Source organism: Dipteris shenzhenensis, chromosome 30 (genome assembly GCF_047967505.1).
Source record: "Dipteris shenzhenensis isolate YYH24624 ecotype China chromosome 30, Dip_SZ_1.0, whole genome shotgun sequence".
Classification (NCBI taxonomy): Eukaryota; Viridiplantae; Streptophyta; class Polypodiopsida; order Gleicheniales; family Dipteridaceae; genus Dipteris; species Dipteris shenzhenensis.
Window position 1 is genome coordinate 46,817,236 of NC_141625.1, and position 21,258 is coordinate 46,838,493.

The window sequence follows — 21,258 nt, forward strand, 5'->3', positions numbered from 1 at the left end:
ATAGTGCTTATCTGCTTCATCAACAATTTCAGAACATGGTGAGAGCGGCTGTCCGCCCCCTCCTCTTACATGCTCAAGAGAACATGGATTTTGCTTGGATCAGTCTTGCTCATCGCTTGCAAGCTGTTATTCAAGATTATGGACGGAGTTACATGGGAAACCTCAGGCTTAAGCTGAAATGGGCTCAATCTCACAAGCAACAAATGGATGTAATCAGTTCTCATAGGCAGCTTACCTCTTCTGAACAGGATTCTTGTGCTTATGCGGTTCATATCATCCATCAAAATGATCTTCGCAAATTAAAAAAGTGGCAAATCTCAGCTCGCATGAAACCCCTTTTGGATAAGGGCTGCTCCTCCAAAGCCTTTTTTAAGAGCCTCCATGCGGATAGGCGAAAGGAGGATATTTGCAGAATCATGAAAGATGATGGCACCTGGACCACCTCCAAATCAGAATTGGAATCGCAATGTTCTAGTCATTTCTAGCATCTCTTTTCTCCTCAGCCTGATCATTTGATGCAAGTGAATGCAGCCAGGTCTCAATTTCTTACGCATGTTCAGCCTATATTGTCTCGAGAACAGGCTCATGCATTGGAGCAGCCCTTTATGCTTAATGAACTGGATGATGCTTTGAGTCATCTACGTAAAGGCAGCTCTCCTGGTTGGGATGGATTGACTGTTGAATTTTTCCGTGCATTTTGGGGTGATCTCAAGAACACTCTTCTTCTAATGATCAATCATGCTTGGGCAGAACAATCTCTTCCTCCTTCTTGGAAACATAGCCTTGTCAAATTGATCCCCAAAAAGAGGTTGTGTGAGACGATGGCTGATTGGCGGCCGATATCTCTTATGCCAGTTATTTACAAACTCATTGCCAAAATGATTGTCCTCAGGGTTCGCTTCATCTTGCAAGCAGGACTTCATCCCAGGCAGTATGGGTTTGTTCCCAGAAGGCAGATTACTGACAATATCTCCAATGCTTTGCTTGCAATTGAGTATGCCAAATATTCCAAACAAGATGTTCTCATTCTGCAAGTGGACATTGCGAAAGCATTTGATACTGTCCATTGGGATTTTATCTCTCAGACTATGCATAAATTGGGATTTGGCCCTCGGCTGGTCCATATTATTTACTGGCTCTATTCTCATGCCACTGCGCAGTGTTTGCTTGGTGGTGGGTTGTCAAGAACCTGAACCATGACCCGCTCAGTGAGACAGGGTTGCCCTCTTAGTTCCTTACTGTATGCCATTGCTACCCATCCGTTACTGTTGCATATGGACCATCTTGCAGATACAGGGCAGCTTCATGGCTTGCAAATTCCAGGGGCACAGTCATTCCTTGCACAGGCATATGCTGATGATTCATACTTTATGCCCAGGAATTCTCAAAGTGACCTCTCTCATTTGATGCATACTCTGAATGATTTTGGCATAGCTGCTGGACTGCATATCAACTTTCAGAAATCAAATCTTCTAGCATTGAAAGAAGCTGATTGGCATGCACTTCTCTTGCCAGGCCACATTATCCCTTCCCATACTATTGTGAGGCATCTAGGGTATCCCATTGGCTGGAATATTACCCTGCAACATCTCAAATGGGCGCTTCAAAAGATCAACAAGAAGCTGGAATACTAGCATTTGTCCACTTGGCCTCTACATGTTCGACTTCGGATAGTACAGTCCATCATTATGGCACATGTGCAATTTTATTTGCCTCTTCTTCCCTGGTCTTTTAAGCATTTGGCTTCCTATATGTCCGAGGCTATGGAGATATTTTGGAAAAGCAAATCTCATAAAAAGGCTTTGCGACTACTACCCATGCAGTCTATTTGTTCGCCTAAGATGCATGGGGGGCTGAATATTCTCAATCTTCAAGTTCATATGTTGGCAAGAAAGAGCACTATGATTGCTGATTTTTTTCAGCAAAAACAGCCATGGGCTGTTATGTTAGCAGCTATGTGTGGAAACATGACGTCCCATGCATATGGGCATTGGATTACAGATCACTGGGAAGCAGTCATGACCACATTTCAGGGGAAAATTCCTGGTTGTCCTGTTTCTACTGCTCTTATTCATGATTGGAAGAGAATTCTCTCTTATGCTAAATGGACAGGTGCTTCTTCTCATCATGGTAATTCTTTTCGCTTGGAAAGCATCCATTGGAGCAAGGTGTTTGAATCGCCTCTCGCTTTACAGGCACCTATTAAAGCATATAATCTTATGAAATTGGGCATAAGATTTGTTGGAGATGTTGTGGATCAACAAGGTTATATGCTTTCATTTCCACAAGCTTGCAGGACATTCTCCTTGGGTCTGCATCATAGGTCCATTTGGAGAATACTTTCAACTATGTTGCAGCCATTTGTTCCTGTTCTTCCACTGTTTGTACATGACAGATTACTGGACTGGAATTTGACTTCCTTACCTCCTGCTACCTATTCGCTTTCAATGCATAATCTGGCCTCCTCGATGGTCTACAGATTTCTTCTTCAACCGCCATGGATTGATAAGCATGCCGACACTCTTTGGAATTTGGATAGGTCTTTATCTTGGTGGCAATCACGACTTATGAAAATTTGGAAAGCCAAATTGCCATTGAAACAGAGGCTTTTCTTTTGGAGATGTATAGTGGGAGCTTTTTCCATTGGGGTGAAATTGGCAGCACGTCGCATTGCTTCTCCTTCCTGCCCCCGTTGCTCTCATCACCGTGAGATAGTTCCTCATCTATTATGGTCTTGCTCGCACTCTCGGATATTGATCACTCATGTCTCTCATTTGCTGCGGCTTCGGTTTCCCTCTATCAGACTCAGGAAACTCTTCTGGATGTTTGGATGCTTCTCATCTCAGATGTCTCCATTCCTCCTCTTCTTTCACTGGACTCGTTTTTGGGTACTATGGACCATTTGGACACAGAGATTGCATTCTAGGATGGGTCAACAGTTTCCTCAAGCATATGTTTTCTTCAGAATGTCCCTCAAGCAATCTTTATATGATAGCTATGTTGCAAGGGACTTGGATGCTACTAGCCTTGAAGTGTTTTCTGACTGTTTTTTAGTTCTTCCATTAGGCTCTCTTTTGGAGTCTAACGTCATGTACATTGATTTCATGTTATTAATATAGTTACTGGTTTCACAAAAAAAAAGTGTGTTATGTGTGTGGGCAATCGAAGAGATTGCGTGCGTGTGTGTGTGTGTGTAGTTGGGGTGTGTGAGAGAGAGAGAGAGTGAGAAGCCCTTGCTCTAGCCTTCCCATCAGCTCCAGAGCCTCCCCTAACCAGCCTGTTTGCTTCAGCTACCTGTTGCGCTATTTCAGAGCTTTAAAAAAAGGCGATTCGGAGCTTTAAAGACCTGCTGTACAGCCCGCCACAGTTCCGTACGGTTTCCGTACAGGTGTACGGCCTGTACGGCCTGTCTCGCCTTCTTCAGGTTGCTGTTTTCAGTTGACTCCCTACCCTTGGGTCAATTTTATGTAGGGTTTGGCTCACAGACTGCTCTCTACTCTGGTTTGAAGGCTCTCTGCTCCCCTTTCTCTCCTCTTGGGTTTCTGGGTCTTGTGTACTCTTTCCATCGCCAAAATCTTCACTCTTTTTCTGAAATTTAGTTCATTTGGGAATTTTTATTGGTTTTTTTCTCTTTTTCTTCTACAGATCTTGTCTTTTCTTTTCCTTCGATCCCTACATCTCTCTTTCTCCTTCTTCTCCTTACAAATATACTATTTTCCTCTTCTCTGTGGGCTTTTTTTTGCAAATTTTTTTTCTCTACTATCATTTCTCAGGTACCTCCTTTTTTGGGTTCCATCTTCTTCCAAAGACATGGCTGAATATTCCTATAAAAAAACTTTTCAAAAGGACCGATCAGGTCAATGCAAAAAACAAAAGCAGGCTGAGGGTCAGCATGACCTAGTGCATGATTCTGTTGAGGCACAATTGGTTTACGATGTCATGCATGAAGGATTTGCAAACACAAGGAAAGAGTGGAAAGACTCTGTTCCATCGGTTGGTCTCATGGTTGAAGTGGATGAAATTGTGGATCTAGTTAGAGAATATGCCAAAAATACAGTTATTTTATTTTTCCCAGGTCGGATGCCACCTGCTGCAGAGGTAGGCAACTGGTTGATTCGCACACTGGCTGGGTCGTTTGTTCGGAAGGTACACTATGCAGCGAGAGGTTTTTTTGAGGTCATTATGGACCCCTCTTTTTTGGGCAGCAAATGGTGCATGCTTTGCCATGGTCACCCACAAGGGATTTTCAAGGCTTTGATCCGACACCGATGTCCGGTCTGGGTTGAAGTTGTAGACTTCCCGCAATGCATGGCTTCACTATTGCCTAAAATTACAGCGACTTTAGGCAAAGTGGTTTGCCCACCAAGGCCCAATGGCAACTCAAATCGATTTTGCATTCTCTGGGATACTGATAATCCCACACCAGAGTCTTATTGAGTCACGGTGAACAATGTTGACATGGGAAGTGCTTTTTATAAATTGAAATGGGGATTATTTGCAGGGGCTTGCTTTGATTGTACAAAATTTGGGCACATGGCTTTGCAGTGTCCAATGAGTCAGCATAAAATGCCTCCTGCCACTTTGCCTGTTCAAATGTCCACTAAGGATGCTCCTGCCTCTATTGGGAATAAAAATAAATGTAATAGACAGTTTTTTGTGAATCGGGATAAAGGCAAAGCTCCAGTGGTTTCAAATGGGAATGTTTCTTCCCTTTCACCTCCTGCTATTCAATCCTCAGCAAAAGGACTGAAACCTCCAACTGATGGATGGCAAAGTCGTGGAAAAGTTATTTCTGTTCGACAACCTCCACCCCCTCGCACTTGGAATGGTGCATCTTCTAGTGGAAACTCCTCAGAGGTCAATTCAGGAATTGGGATCACATGGGCTGCAGTGACAGCTAGCAGAACCCTCTTCCCTGAAGAAGAGGTTGATGCTTTGCTGTCCACTCCTCAAGCGGATATTTCTTCTGAGGGAAGAGGCCCTGACCCTGAGGTAGAAATGCAGGGTTGACATCATAAAGGTTGCTGCTGTACATAGCTGTTATTCTCCTATAAATATCTGTAAATATGACTGCTCATATCAAATGCTTTACTCTTAATGTTCAGGGGATGTGTGACAGTAGGAAATGGAAATCAGTGTGGCTGTATATCAATAGATTTCAGCCTGATATAGTGGCATTACAAGAACACAATCAACATGTCTATGTAGGAAAGACAGGTCATTATTGTGGCTATGATATCTTCTATGTGGGGGAGCATTCTTTCTCAGGTATAGTCTTTCTGATCAAGCATGAACTTCAGCCAGTTCTTGCCTTAAATGACAACCAAGGCAAATGGATTATTCTTCAATGCATCATTCAAGGCGAGGTGTTTGAATTTGCCTCTGTCTATGCACCTCAATCTTCTTGGGATAGAAGTGCAATTTTGGGATGCCATGCACCAATATCCATGGAGATATCATGCCTTCATATGTGGGGATTTCAACAATGCTCCGCAAAAGGGTGACAATACATCAGGACATACTCATATGTTAACTCCTGAAAGGCATGCATGGTCTCAATTACTGATGCATCTTGATTTGGTTGATCTTTGGAAGGAATTGCAGCCTTTGTCACCAGGCTACACCTTCCAACATAATGTCCTTTCTTCTTATCAGGCACATCTAGATCGCTGGTATAGTGTAGCTCCACCACAAAATGATGATTTTACATGCAAAATGTGGATTGATTATGCCTTTGTGCATTCAGATCATGCACCTTTATGGTTGAGGTTATCTTATTATGATATGCCAGATGATGGATTGCCTCAAAGGCGACATCTGATTGTGAACAATAGCTATTTGCAGCATGTTGTTTTCAAGGCCATGGTTACTGAAGCATCTCACTCTCTGTCTTCTCAAAGCCATTTTAATATTGATAATGCATGGGATTCTTTTGTTTCCAAAATGCAAGTTGTAATTAGAGATTATGGCAAGTCTTACATGAAGACTCTGAGAGAAACTGTTGCTCAGGCCAAATTGACTTGTCAAGACCTCACTGAACTTAGCCATCTTCGTCCATTGTCTTTGCATGAGCAAACAACACTATGCCAAGCCAGACACACTGATAACAGGAAACTTGCTAAATGGGAGACTAGAGCAAGACAAAGAGCTTTTACAGATAAAGGCTGCTCTTCCAAACAATTTTTTAAAAGCTTGCATCAAAAGAGATTAAAATCAAACATTTGCGGGGTGCTTCTGCCTGATGGTTCATGGACTACATCACGGTCACAGCTTGCTTCTGTTTGTGTCCATCATTTCTCTCAGCAGTTTGGTTCTACAGTTTCTCCCTCGCAACAGGTTTTATCTGCAAGAAATTCACTTTTACAACATGTTTCTCCTATTATTTCCACTACTCAAGCTTTGGAATTGGAGGAACCTTTTACTAAGAGGGAATTATCAGATGCAATCAAATCCTGTGGTAGATGAAAATCTCCAAGATGGGATGGTCTTACAGTTTAGTTTTTTTTAGAATATTGGCCTCTTTTGAAGCATACATTGCTGCATATGGTGAACTCTGCTTGGCACAATTAGAAAATGCCAAACACATGGAAGAGAGGTCTTGTTAAACTCCTTCCAAAAAAGCAAATTTGTGAATCTTTGGTAGATAGTAAAGCTACCTGCATTCTTTCAGGGGATATTTCTACAACCTGTACTCTTGGTTGTTCTGTTCGGCAAGGATGTCCCCTCAGTGCTTTACTTTTTGCCATAGCCACTCATCCAATGCTGCAATATATGGACCACCTTTTGGACTTTACTTTTTGCCATAGCCACTCATCCAATGCTGCAATATATGGACCACCTTTTGGACACTGGCATGTTGCATGGATTGGAAAATCCTGGCAGCTGTAGCATGATCGCTCAAGCATATGCTGATGATTCTTTCTTTACTCCTAAAAATACTCAGAGCGATCTCTCCATGATTATGCAGACTCTTTCTACATATGGTTTGGCTGTTGGTCTTTGTGTCAATTTTCAGAAATCAAAATTATTACCGTTGCATGCTAAAGACTGGCATAGTCTTTTGTGGCCTGGGGAAATTGTTCCAACTTCTCAATTGATTCGACATCTTGGCTATCCTATAGGTTGGGGGCTCACTCGTTCTCAACAAACTGATTGAGTGCTCACAAAGTTGAGGGCAAAACTTGAATATTGGAAGCTTGCAACTTGGCCATTACATGTTCTATCTGCCTCTCATCATGTTCACTAAGGCAGATCTGGTTTCCTTTATGTCTGCTATTATGGAAATTTTCTGGTGTTTAAAAAATGGCAAGAAAAGTCTCAGATTACTCTCTATGCATCGTCTCTGCTCTCCAAAGATGCATGGGGGACTGAACATACTCAATATTCAAATGCATATACTTGCTCACAGGGGGAAAATGATGTTGCAGTTTATGCAAGGGGATCAGCCTTGAACTTCCATGATCCGCTCTCTTTTATTGCATATTGATACTTCTGCTTTGGGCATTGGCAGCCTACACAGTGGGATTTCCTATTTGGCTCTATTCAAGGCAAGATCAGAGGGTGTCTTTTTGTCTCTCATTTGCTTCTTGATTGGAAGCATATTTTATCTCACTTGGAATGACATGGCAGGGATTCTTTGTCGAGAAATTCTTTGAGGGTTGAGAATCTTTATTGGTCCAAAGTATTCCACCGTCCTTTGGCCATACAAGAACCCAGGCGTTCTTATTTTCTCTCTTTCAAAGGCATCTCTTCTGTGGCAGATGTACTTCAGGATGATGGCACTCTTTTATCTTTTTCTATGGCTACTAGCAAATATGGTTTGGGAGCTCATTATCATCCTTTCCGGCATCAAATTTCATAAATGCTCCAACCGTTCTTGCCGGTACCTCGTTTGGAACTTCAGAATAGGCTTGAGGATTGGACTCTACATTCTTCTTCCTCTTCAGCCCGGCCTTTGAAGCTTTCACATATCACGGTGCCCTCTCTATATAAAGTGTTATAATTTCCGCCTTGGATTTCTGACAGAGCAAATTCTGTTTGGCATATGGATCGCCCCTACAGTGGTGGAGAAAGCGGCTGCGTCTCCTTTGACATTATAAAGTCCCTCTTAGGCAACAGCTTTTCCTTTGGCGAGTCATACTTGGCATTTTTCCATCTGGGCAGTTACTCGTGCATAAACATATTGCTCCGGCTGTTTGCCATAGATGTATATGTGCTTCACATCTTCTGGCACTATCCACACACTTGTGATTTCCTCGCTGTCATCCGACAGAGGCTTGAAGCGAGGTTTCCTACTGTTACTTTTGGCAGGTTCTTCTGGTTGTTTGGAGTTCATCCAGCTAGACATGGTTTTGATTTTATTTTATTTTTGGGTGCGCTATTGGGCACTGTGGACTCTATCGATGGACAGAAATCATAGAGTCTTTGGTGATCCTCTTTTTTCATCTTTTGTTTTTTCAAATGATCTCTGCAGCAATCATTCTATGATTGCTGCCAGACTCATTTGATTGATCAGGATGTATATACAGCTTATACTGAGATTTTCAGTTGAGTAGTAGTTACTCCACTTTGAAGTAACTATGAATGTAATTATTTTACAGCAATAAAATATTTTCTCACCAAAAAAAAAAAAGTGTGTTTACTATTGTTGTTAGTTTTGAGTAGTAGCTGTCTCATTCTGGAACAGCTATGAATGTATATTTTTTCTAAATGAATACTGCTTCTTACCACCCCCCCCCCCCCCAAAAAAAAAAAACCCCAAAAAAAAGATTTGATGTTTTTTTTTTTTTTTTGGGGGTGGGGTGGGGTCTTCTATTTCTCTCATTCACATGATATTGAGTGCATATAAAAAATGATTTGTGGGCTTCCAGGTGTCTCTTTCACCATTGCGTTTGTTTATACCGTCATATTATCCCGACTGTTCCCCCATCGTGGTCACAGATGATCCAGACTTCAAGTAAGTTGCATTTTTCAATTGTGCACAATTCCTGAAAGACATGGGTTTGGAAAGCATGGCTTTTCCTTTCAAATAGCAGTAGCTGCTCAAAGCCTAATGTTTCTTCCTATTGCTAATTTTATCTCTGTTTGAATTTGGACTTTTTCAGTAATCCAGTATCTCGTCTAGCAAGGGATAAGTTTGCCAGGGCAGCTCGATGTTTATCCCAACCAGTGTCACTCGAAGCTATGGTCAGAGCTTGGGATGAGAGTGCCCGTAATGTGATGGCTGATATTGCAGTACTTCAAGGAGGGGGTTGCTTCAGCTCAACTTTTGGCTCTTGGGAATCATGCGTTAGTGCCTAATGGAATGTCTAATCGGCATGCTTTTTCCCAGCATTTTGAAGTGCTATTTCCCTTGCCACCAGGAATGTCATTAAGAGGTCATAAAAAAGATGCTAGCTGTGTTCAGTCATATGGAAGCCTTTCATTTCTACCCTAGCTAGTTTATCATTACTGTGGCAATGAACCAATACTCTGTGCTCTTACCAGAAATAACAAGCTGGTGGGTAGATTTCCACTGTTTCCAGGACATATTGGGCTGGGGTCAGAGATTCTGCTAGTTAATGCATGAAACTGATACGTAAGACATGCTTTTAGTAGAAAGGGCAAGAGTATACCATATTACACCTTGATAAAGGGTCATTTGAAAGGGTGAACTTACGTATGGTAAGGTCACCTGTATTCAATAGAGCTGGTTGAATCTGTTATAGAGTTTTATATGTAAATTTTTTTTAGGTGTAATGTTTGTGTGTTAAATGCAGGTTGCCTGTTGTTTCTGTTCTGCACCATGCCACAGCTGTAATAAATTCCTCAGTTCATATCCCACGAGAGTATAGGTTGTCTCACACACAAATTTGTACTTCTTAATCGAAGAAACTTATTCTGAAGGCTCGGCATGGTAGATGTTTATGAACAACCTCTGAGTAGCATCATGTGGAGTAATTTCCTTGCTCCATTTATAGTTTTCTTAAAAACTTCAAACTTAGGTATTTGGATGACAAGCCTACTTCTTGCTCCTCTCCCTTCAGTGTGCAATGGACCTAATTTTTCAGATCACAGTGGTCATAATCTCTACTTTGGTAAAATCCTCTTACATGCCTTGTAAAAGGCTAGAAAAACTCCAATGCCAGAATTTTTATTTACATCACTAAGTGTCTTGCTAGTTCAATTAGTATTATTTCCCCCAGTTTTTCCTCGTTGCCTATCTAATTCATCCAAGATACACTGATTGATTTTCTGCTCGACTCTCCTACAGCTCTTCTAGACACTCTTTGAATTTCACACTTGCCTTTGATGACAAACGGGTTTCATTTCCCTACACCCATTTACCAATTTTGGTCATTAGGTGCTCACCAATATTTTACATTATGTTCTTTGCATCTTCTCTTCCTTTGAAACTAGGCCATTAGGGTACTCACCATGATTGTCCTATAGTTATGTCTGTTTCCTTCTCATAACCAGCCAACAACATAATACATCAAAATGAGGGAACCAACCAATAGACCCGGTGGCACACAATGCCCCCAAAAGGGGGGGAAGTGTGTGTCTGTGTGTTGGGAGGGGGGAGGGGAGGGGGAGAGAGAGAGAGAGAGAGAGAGGTGTATTAATGTCTTCAGGATACCTCACGGGTCTATGAGACAAGATACAAAATATATGTAACTTGTACAAGCCACTGTGGGCTAATGCAAAGGGCTCACTAAGGCCCTTGCCGAGTGCTAAGTGCTAAAAATGCAAACAGCTAGTACAAAATATAGTAGGAAAAAAGAGCAATCAAGTACTGCTCCAAGTACATGTGTAGGCTCTATATAACCCGGCTCCTTGATGGCCCTCTGATGTGATGCAAAGAGCTCATGTATCTGTGTCTGTCGAGCGCTCTCTTGCGATGGCAGGGGTTGCACTCTCCTGGATCTCTATATCCGATGGGCTACATCGAGAGTAATACCTCGTCTCTTGCGGTCCCCTTTGAGGAGGGCTGAGATAGGCGGGACGTCAATCGTGCGTGCTTTGGTCGCCCCACGTGTCAGTGTGTGGTCTCCACGTCTCTCATCTAGCCACATCGTGGTGGTGACTAGTCTCACTGCTAATCCATAGTGCTCTCGTCTCCTCAAGCTCCTTCCCCTCGATCTTCGAGAACATCTTCAAGAGGCCTCGCAGGTGTACAAGACAAAGTACAATCAGCAAAATAGCTCGAACAAGTTGCTATGGGTTGTAAGCAAAGGGCTAAGGCCCTTGTTGAGTGCTAAGCTAAGCTAAGCTAATAATCTCAGAATCTCAAAAACACTCTTAGAAAGTCAGAAACTCTCAAGAGACTCTAGTAGGTAGTGCGAAAGCTCGAAGGACATCTAGAAGTCGTGGTAGCGCTCCAATGAGACACAAAGATGTCACTTATCTGTAGCTTTGTAGTTCTCTCTCGTTATGGCGAGGGATGTGGTCTTCTGGATCTCTGTATACAATGAGCCATATCAAGGGTGATCACTGGTCTCCTCTGAGTAGAGCAGCGATGGGCAAGACCTCTATCGTGTGTGTTGGTCATCCTCTGTGGAGCACGCTCCACTTCTATGCGTCATCTGTTCCCACTGATCCATGCTGCCCTCATGTCGGCTATCTCCTCCTCTACCACGGTGTCTCGAGGTTGATTCAAAGGCATAAGTCGATGATGTGCCTTTGTGCTCGATCTGTGTCTTGTGGTACTATCACCTCCCGCTGTCTAATCTGTTGTAGCAGCGTCTCTATGTGTCACCGCGTCTCCATCAGAAAGAGGCCAACACACCTGGTCATGGAAATGGATCAAATAGGAGAGTGGTCCAAACCCATGTCCCTCCTGAAAGAAGCAATGGTATCATCCTCATATCTCATAGTAAGCGGGCAAATGCATAGGAAGTGCTCCTCTGCCTGCATTGTTGCTAGTGTGCATAGCGTGCAAACGCGTTGCTCTCTAGGTGTTCCTGAAGCTCTCCCTACCTCAATCCTTTGTTGGTGAGACCAGACCCACATCTATCCTATGGCGATCCTCAAGACATGGGTAAACTTGTCTGTCGTCTAGACACTAGGGCCTAGTGATCAATCCCTCCTTTGATACTCTCGGGAAGTTGTCACGCGAACTGGATCTTGGCTCTTGGTCGCCCCCCCCCCTACCAGTTCGTGATGTATATAACTAGAGTAGGTACAACCGTATGATACAGTTGATCTCATCTCATGGGATTTGGAGGGATGGGGCGTTCAAACTACAGAGAAAGGGGAGGAGGTGATCCATATGAATGTCCTACGTACCAAACCATTTGGAGATGTTTGCATACCAGGCTGTGTTGACTTTACTCTCTGTTAATCGTATGAATAACTCTAGTGCTGATCTCGGTAGTCTCTAGCTAGGTAAGGCCCATACCGTGTATGGAAGATGGCATCAATTTTTAGTGGTGTCCTAGTGAAGTCAGCTTGTATGATTTGGTGAGGAGCCAATGACTTATTGACAACTGCTGATCATCTTAGACCCCATAATCACCTGTAACCTCTCGAATCTCTGCCACTTGATTGTTGGTAGATCACATCCCTAGAAGGGTGTTGCATGCATGGCTGTCAGTCTCACTAGTGTATCAAAAAGCCATCCCTTCGTCGGGGGTTCTTGGAATTGTGCCTGGAAGCACAGTCTCTCTAGCCAAGCTAGAGCTCCCTACCCCCATGTGAGTCATGTCTAAGTTGTGCGTGTCATTGTGAAGACACGCCCTGCATAAATTGCCCCAAGATAGGTATATAGTTGTAACATCTGCACTAGTTTTTCTCGGTATGTGAAAGTGTGCCGTTGAAGTACTGCTTGTGAGGAGTTAAAGATTAGTGGCACGTACTCTCCCTCTGACTAACTCCACCCGTAGATCATGTCTCTTGGGATCTGCATCCCTTGGAGTCTCCTAATCATGCGGGCTCATGGGACTATGTCAAAGGCTATCGTTGAAAGTGTACAAAGCAAGCGTAGGCTTTTTGGGATCTCAATCTCACCCCCTTGATGACGGCCTATTAAGGTGAAGATTTGATCAAGAGTGGAATGTTGCCCTTGTGCCCTTGTGCCTCTATATAGGAGTTTCTCTCTCTCTAGTACCGATCTAGAGATCTTGGCCAGTTTGTTGCTAATCATGAGGGTGCAATAGTTCTTGGGATCCACCCACTTTGTATATCGGCACAATGGTGATGGTACTTTAAGCAGGTGGGAAACTGTGGCATACAGCATGATTAAACATATGGGCTAAGATTGCAGCGAAGACCTCCTGCGCATGTGCAAAAGACTCGATCCTCGATCCCTCATGATCCTAGGTTTTTTGGTTATGAAGTTGACGCAATGTAACTCACACATTCTGTGCAGTTAACAAGATGGATGCGGTGGGATGGGCAAACAAGACATATTAGGTGGTACCTGGATAGGGACATCATAGAGCGAGGTCCCATATGTGTGCCAACACACATTTAGATTTGTAATGGGAATGGGTTACTTACCCACAATAGTAGGATCCCATCCTCAAAAAGATCTAATCACCTCATCCATCCTATGTGAGAGGATAGCCCGTCTCTTACGTGTCAAGCGACGTGATAGCCATTGCGCCTCAAGCATCGCAAGGTGTCCAAGAGGTCGCTTACATATGAGAGATCTCATCTCTCAACCCTCATCATCAAATCATGGATCCCAAGGCATCTTCCCAGCTAGGGGATGTGCCGCTACAAATCGGGTCATGGGAAAGGATCTGGTTGTGGCATCTTGAACCACTGGTGCTAGAGTGTCTAAGGAATGAGCGAGGTCTACATCATCTCTAAGGGAGGTTGGTAGCTCCTAAGACAAGTGGCTCATATAAACCACATCAAGGGCATGGTCAACATGTATCTAAATACAGGTGGGCGTCGGAGGGTTCCGTCTTGTGGCTAGCCTATCAGTCAAGATGTTGAATGCCAAACTAGAGTGGTCAGTGCCAAGTGGGGGGGGGGGGGGGGGGGGGGACAATAAGGTCATGTACATGCGACATAAAGGCTAAGGAGCCCATTAGGTATGCCACTGTACTCGTTCCCCCTATATGTGGGTAACAAGTGAGCCCTCTGAATAACTGCCATCTATGAAGACCATTATATATATGATCAAGTCATGCACAACTCCCATCTCCAATAAGTGTTGGTCATATCCTATGACCTCTAAATGCCTCAAATCCCAAGCTTTGCTATATCTATCTCTGGTACTCTTAGGGGTCAGATTTGAAGTCAAGCAAATCCGCCTGTCTTCTCCCCATGGACACATTGAAGTCACCTAGGAGGAGGATCTCTCCTTGCCTAGAGAACTCCATGATAGCACCATATATCAACTTGTATGGGCCATGACCCTCTATGGTAGCTCATGTGCGTATGATTGTGTGTCCTCCCGTGAGGCAAGTAGCATACTGCAATGAAAATAGGTCATGTTTAAAGCGACTGAACTTGTACCCACATGTGGTCTGCATGCTCGTCCTTTCACATCACAGATATAAGCAGTCTTAGATGTGATTAAAAGAGAGCTACCACTCTTGTAGAGCCTCGTATGCCACTCTCTCTCCTTATCTCCCTCCTATGAGCTGACTTCCAGGTGTATCTTGTCACTGTAGTAGTCCCCTCTCCAGATTCTTATGTGTCTTAGTGTAGATATTCACGTCTTTGTCGTAGTTCTTTGAGAAACCCTTGGGTAAGACCGTAGGTACTATTACAGCTCCACACTGCCATACTCAAATGTGTTTTGTGCTCTCATCTCTTGGGTTTGACACCGTCATGCACTATCCACTTCCCCCTCTTCCCTTTCTACCCTTTTAATTATCTCTCGGATAACCACTTTGCCATCTCTATAAGTAGCCCATTTCCCTTCTTGCCTCACTGTACCGTCACACGTACCATCCCTTCTCTCCGATCTTCTTGTTGTTGTAGGAGTGCGAGATCTAAGAAAGTCCTAATTTCCTTCAATGTTGCCTTCATGCTCATGAGGGTGGACTTGTCCGTTATAGTCTGGAATATCACTACTAGCGACCTTGTTGGTGCATCGGCCTTGCCCACCCTCCAAGCTGCCTCGCAAGTAAGGTTGACACGCATCTTGGTGAATATGGATTCCTCGTCTACCATTGGCTTATCGCCTACTGCTTGGCCTCTGACCAATACATTTAAGGACTTGTTATCCCATCTCTTGTTCTCCCCCATGGCATTTGATATAAACTCCTCCTTCGGATTTGATGTGCCTTTTTAGCCACCCCTTTCCACTCCATCATTTATGCTTTTCCCTAGTGATTTGCTATGTGAGTTTGGCATGTTTCCTTTCTTGAATCTGCTACCAAAATCATCTTCCCAAAACCATAGACTAGAAACCAAAATTTTGAGTGCTTCATTCGGAACTCACCACTCAACCATAGCCATTAGCTGACCCTCCAGCATTGGAGGTCATAGCAAAGACGCACAAACCAGATCAATAGACCTCCATATCCCATACCATGAAAGCCCCATCCATGAGAGATGCATCGACCTAGCTTGTCAAGTCTCTAGTAAGAATTACGATCCATGTATTAATCAATGTCCTCCACATTAAGCCCTCTGTGTATATATAGCCAATTTAGAACTATAGGTGGCATATAGGTTCCATTAACTTTTAGACCTCCATCCAAATATAACACTAGTTAGGATTAGTCATCCTAATCTACTGACTCCACCCATTAGGGTCTGGTCTGATGCATAGGTGAGCCACTATCCAACTAGGGTTAACTAAGAATAGTACTTATTTTGGCTTTTCTTTGAGTCAGGTTGTAACATAGATCAATTCCTCTAATTCTACCAGTCTTTAGGAGATACTTGATTTTCTAGATCTCCTAGTTTTACCTTACACATGGAAAATTGGATGAAACATGATGTTGGAAGGGACTTTTAACTTATAACATGCATCATTGAACCACGATACTTGTGGGAAATCTTTGCACACTTAATTCCGAGTACTCAAAATCTTTAGAATTCTAAGCTACACCCATATGCCTATGTTAAGATCCTACAGGTGTGTTTCTTATTCGCATAGAGTGTGCTTTATCTTAGCACTTTTTATGGAATCTTTAGCTGGTGTCAACATCGGTTGCATATCTATCAAGATCTTGAGCTATATGTACCTTCATGTTCTTAAGGCCTAAGGCAATCGATGATCCATACATTAGCATAAAAACGACTAAATCCTATAGCAAAATGCTTGGTACTATTATAGGAGGCAAATTCCATCATAGAAACGTACCTCTCCCAATCTGATTGTTTCTTGGAGACATGTACTCTAAGCATATCCTTCATTATCACCCTCTCTGTCTACTCATCAAACTGAGGATGGTCAAATGAGATTAGGTTTTAAGTAGTTTTCAATTTCTTAAAATTGCTTGCCAAAACTGTCCAATAAAATTCTAGTCTTAGTTCACTGACTACATCACTAGGCCAATCATAAAGCTAAAGGGTTGTCCCCAAAATTGTTATGTTGATTCTTGTCTCTTCACATTTGTCTTAATATAAGTCACACAAGCTTGGTAACTCAAATTGTATCATGTCCTCTATTTGTCAAGGTACTCCTATGATAAAACCGATAGATATACTTTGCTAGTTAGCATTGGAAATCTACAGGGGATGCAACATGTCGGTTAGTAAATTGGCATTATTTCCTTGTAAGCACAGTCCTTGACAAACACTTTCATTTTCATCCAAAAAAAGTTTTGTTTATCCAAATCATAGGTCCTTTGTATACCAAGATGACTTGTAGTAGAGTTGTCATGACATTGATATAAAATCTTTTTCTTTATGACATCCATTATGTTCACATACCTTTTCCTTGAGGAATAACAATACATTACAAATTGAATGTTGATATCTAACTTCATCCTTAAAGGTAATTGTCTCCTATCTTGAGGATCCTTATCCACTCTAAAGCTACCATCCTAGACTTCCTACCAAATCTAATTGAAATACTTATCGGTCCTACATTGCCTCTTAGATAAGGATAGATCTCAATAAAGCTTGGCACGTTTACTTCTCTAGTCTTTCTTAAAGCATACAATATTTGATTCTAATCTGACCACCTTTGCGACATGTAATTAAAATACTTAAGATTTTGATGATTAGTATAGCCTCAAAATTCGAGCCATATAGATAATTCCTCCATACCTTCAAGGCATGTAGTATTGCATATAGTTCTTTCTCCTTTGTGTAATACTTCAATGAGCATCATACTGCTTAAAATGCTATACACATTCAACCTCCAGCTAGGATCGAGATTGTGCACAACAACCATCCTGTTTTTTAATCCTTTGAATTGATTGTCTTTGTCTTCCTGCATGAAAACTCTTAAAAAGTTATTTTTAAGAATAGCCTTTGTCCAATAAGGGCTTAACCCTGGCTCTGACTTGCCATCGAAGCTTTCTTTGATCATTTTGAGTCAAGATATTTTGGGCAGATGAAAGAATATCTATCTCATGAGGAGTAAGCTGTCTTTCATGGCTGATTTGAGTGAGGCTTTGACACTTTGCAGGATATGACATTTTTCTCACTAACGTCTATTTCAATCACAAAGATACTACGGCTAGCATAGGTGACAGGATACCTAATGTATCAAATCTTGAAGCTATCATCCAACTATTTATTCTAAATTGTAGGCTTGTTGCTCTTCTTTGTCACCCCCTTAAGAAGTTTTGTCAATGGGAGGGCTATCTGATCATAATCTTGGATATAGTTTTGAAAAAATTCTTAACTCTGGCACACCTATATGGATCTCATCAGCAAAGATTCTTTGATTAAAATACAAGATCTCACACTTCAAGAAGTCACATTTAGATTCTTTAGCATAACTTCTCTCACGTTAGAAGAATTTTAGCATGGGTATCCTTAGTCAAAGTTTTACTATAAGTAGGATATCAGCCAAGAACACCCCTATAAATTTGCCAGATAAGTCCTTCATCTATGAATCATCATTTATTGAAAGGTGGGAGGAGCATTTGTTAGACCAAAGATAAAACTAGAAATTCATAGTGCCCATACCTTGTTTGAATTCTAGTTTTAAAAACATCCCCTTTATATCTGATGATGCCCTGTACGTGGATCAGTTCTATTTTAAAAATACTCAGCACCTGCGTGTCGATCTAGTTATACATTTTAAGAAGATGATATGCATTTTAGGAATATGATACTTAGTACCCACATGTCGATCTGGTTGTACATTTTAGGAATATGATATGTATTTTTTATTGTAGACTTATTTAGTTTCTTATAATTAACACACGTACATATCCCACCATCCTTCTGATCAGCTAACAATATTAGCGCATCCCATATCCCATTAGTTTCTGATCAACTAACAATATTGGTGCATCCCATATCCCATTAGTTTTTGATTAGCTAACAATTTATGACCCATCCTTAAATATTCTTTAATCTGCCTTGTTATCTTTTCTTCTTCCTTTTATAAGGTTTTCTCAACCTCACACTCGAGATCCCTTATACTATTTTAAGAACTAGAAAGAGGAAGCTCCATCAATAAAAGGAATCTTTCAAAGAAATCATCTTCGATGAGGAAAATGCAACCACTCACATATCAAAGGCGTCTTCCTTCTACCTTGATTCTCTCAATGAAGATCTAGTTTAATACCTCGAAGATGACTCCTTCCTTGAATTTGCTACCAAGATCATATTTACTAAACCACAAACTAGGAAACAAACAAGTGAGTGCTTCGGTCTAGAACTTACCACCCAACCATATAGCCAATAGCTCATGCTACCTGCCAACTTTCCATAGAGTTGTTAGCAAAGCCTTTTGAATTTTGTGCAAGATTTTTTTTCATCTACATGTAAAGGTGACTTTTATAGAGATGAAAACTCCATGAACCAAAGGAGATAAATAGGGGGAGCCTTTGAAGTAGTATTAGCTCATTAAACTTGGAGCTCGAAGTGAAAGGAGATAAATAAAAGCGGGGGAAAGGTCAGTGAGGGTGCCATGTTTTTTTGTGCTAAAGTTTCAAATACTCTTCTAGAGTATTCTAGTGGTTACAATATATAAAATGCCATGTGTTCAACCAAAAATCATTATATGATATACAAGTGCCTTGTACATTAAATTAGCATTATCAATACTTTAAATCATCTAACAAGTAGACCCCCCCAAAAAAGTAGAGGAGCATGTGTGTGTGTGTGTGTGTTTGCACGCGTGCATGCGCGCGTGCGCATGTAACTTCAATTGTTAATGCAAGATTATTGAATCCCTCAACCATGGACAAGGATAACAACAATGAATTTATTTTAATACATTCACATGCACACATGAGAGGATTTAAGATTCATCCATTCACATGCACAAGTGAACGAATGCCAAATTCATTCAAAAGTACCAATCTAAGGATGCCTTTTTTTAACCATCCATACATTCACATAGCGAAGTGAAAGAATGTCAAATTCACTTGCATGCATACATCCAAGAATGATCTCAAACAATGACATTCAACAAGTTAAAAAATATCTGTAAGAATGATTTCGTATCAAATATTCATTCACATGCACAATGAATTGAAATCCTCAATTGATGTGACAAGGTATCTAATATACCATATTATTATTGAATAAAGACAAGACAAGGTATGGTAAGGGATAAGATATTGTTGCCTCTTGTCATATCATTCAAAAAGGCACAAGGTAAGAGAAAGAGAGGGCTAAGTGGGCCATGGCAAGGGAAGGGTGTGGGGGGGGAATTGTCCTATACCCCTAGTCGAGGTGCTGACCATAAAATTGATCTACTACTTGGTACTCAACACTAACTCATCTCCTTCCAAGGCAAGGCAATTCTATAAATGAGTGAGTAAGGTAGTCCATTACAATACCTTGTACCTTACACACATCAACCAAAAATTTCATAACTATCTAAACATATCCATGCCTTTACTACACCAATTCAAAACAAAATACCAAGGCTAGTATGCTTTCTAAGTTCTTGCCATGAGTCATAAAAATCTAACTCCATACTTTTAATCTTTCGCAACAAATATGTATATACACCAATACATCCTTGTCATCATAGTTGATACAAGATACCCTTAGTTCTTGTGTACTCAGATTATGTGCAGATAGTCATTTGATGAACTCAATTTCACCAGATTTAGTTAGAATCAACATTTTTTGTTGCTAAGTTAAGGCTCCAAAAAAGTGATCTCTGAGTGCAAGGCATCTTGGGCATCTCCAAGTCTCCCAAATTTTCACCACTAAATCTATAAAAAAATAGCTTTGAGGTGTTATAGGTAGACGGACTCACCTATCACCATTTCAACATGGCCAAAGTTAGAATTTTAAATACTCTGCAAGGGGTAGATAGCCTTCAAAACTCTTCAAAAAAAATTTTCATCTAAGGGCATCGGTGAGACTACATTAAACTAGATCAAGTGTAATGATCATAGACTTTGCTTCCTTAAGCACATAATAAGTTGTCTCATCCAAACTCCATCCATCTTAAAGCATTATCTTTTTTATGAAAAGTTTCTTTATGCCTAACTCATAGAGAACTAAAGTGGCTCTATCTATGAGCTCCAAATCTTTCTTAAAGAAAAAGTCTCCCATCGAGTTTAGGAGAAGAAGCATCATTTTATAGGCTCATTCTATGGGGACCAACATGGTCTAGGAGTATACCTACATGATTGGTTTGCAACACCACCTTAGTCCATAAAGTCCACAATGGCTACCCTTCCATGAACAATAGACAATATGCTCCATAGTGATCTCTTCTCAAAAGCCTACAATTATGAGTAGACACAGTTTCATCCCAACCATGCATTATGAAGTATGATAGCCAATCGTGTTCCTTCTTATCTCATTGTTAATTCCTACCATTTGGGCATATAAGGCCTTGAAGAGGCACATTGACACTTAACATCATCATTTCCAAGATGCTAAGTTTGAAGGGGAGTCTGAAGTTACTCAAGAAATGCATGGGTCACTTCAAGCATTGCACACCTCATTGTAATGAGACATGAAGCAACACCACCTCACACAAAGCTCATGAAAATAACTAGGTAGGAAAAGAGAAGTATCAAGGAACCATGGATGATTTTTTAAAGTTAGTTTCGTTAAGAAGCTAAATTTTTCTATATACATGTGTGTGTGTATACATATCTATATCTATATCTATGAATATCTATATATATATATATATATATACATACATACATACATGCATACATACATACATACATACATACATATGTATGTATGTATGTATGTATGTAT

General features: G+C 41.3%; 1 protein-coding gene across 3 annotated transcripts in view; it reads left to right on the forward strand.

The window, feature by feature from the left end:
- LOC147882226 (mediator of RNA polymerase II transcription subunit 15a-like) overlaps positions 1-9,685 on the forward strand; it is a 114,506-nt gene extending 104,821 nt beyond the window's left edge. For all 3 annotated transcript variants that reach the window (XM_087401794.1, XM_087401795.1, XM_087401796.1), the window contains exons 10-11: positions 8,871-8,956; positions 9,105-9,685. In XM_087401794.1, the coding sequence (XP_087257920.1) occupies positions 8,871-8,956; positions 9,105-9,300 (282 nt within the window). In that variant the 3' untranslated portion in view covers positions 9,301-9,685. The remainder of the gene's footprint in view (positions 1-8,870; positions 8,957-9,104) is intronic.
- Positions 9,686-21,258: the final 11,573 nt, after the last annotated feature.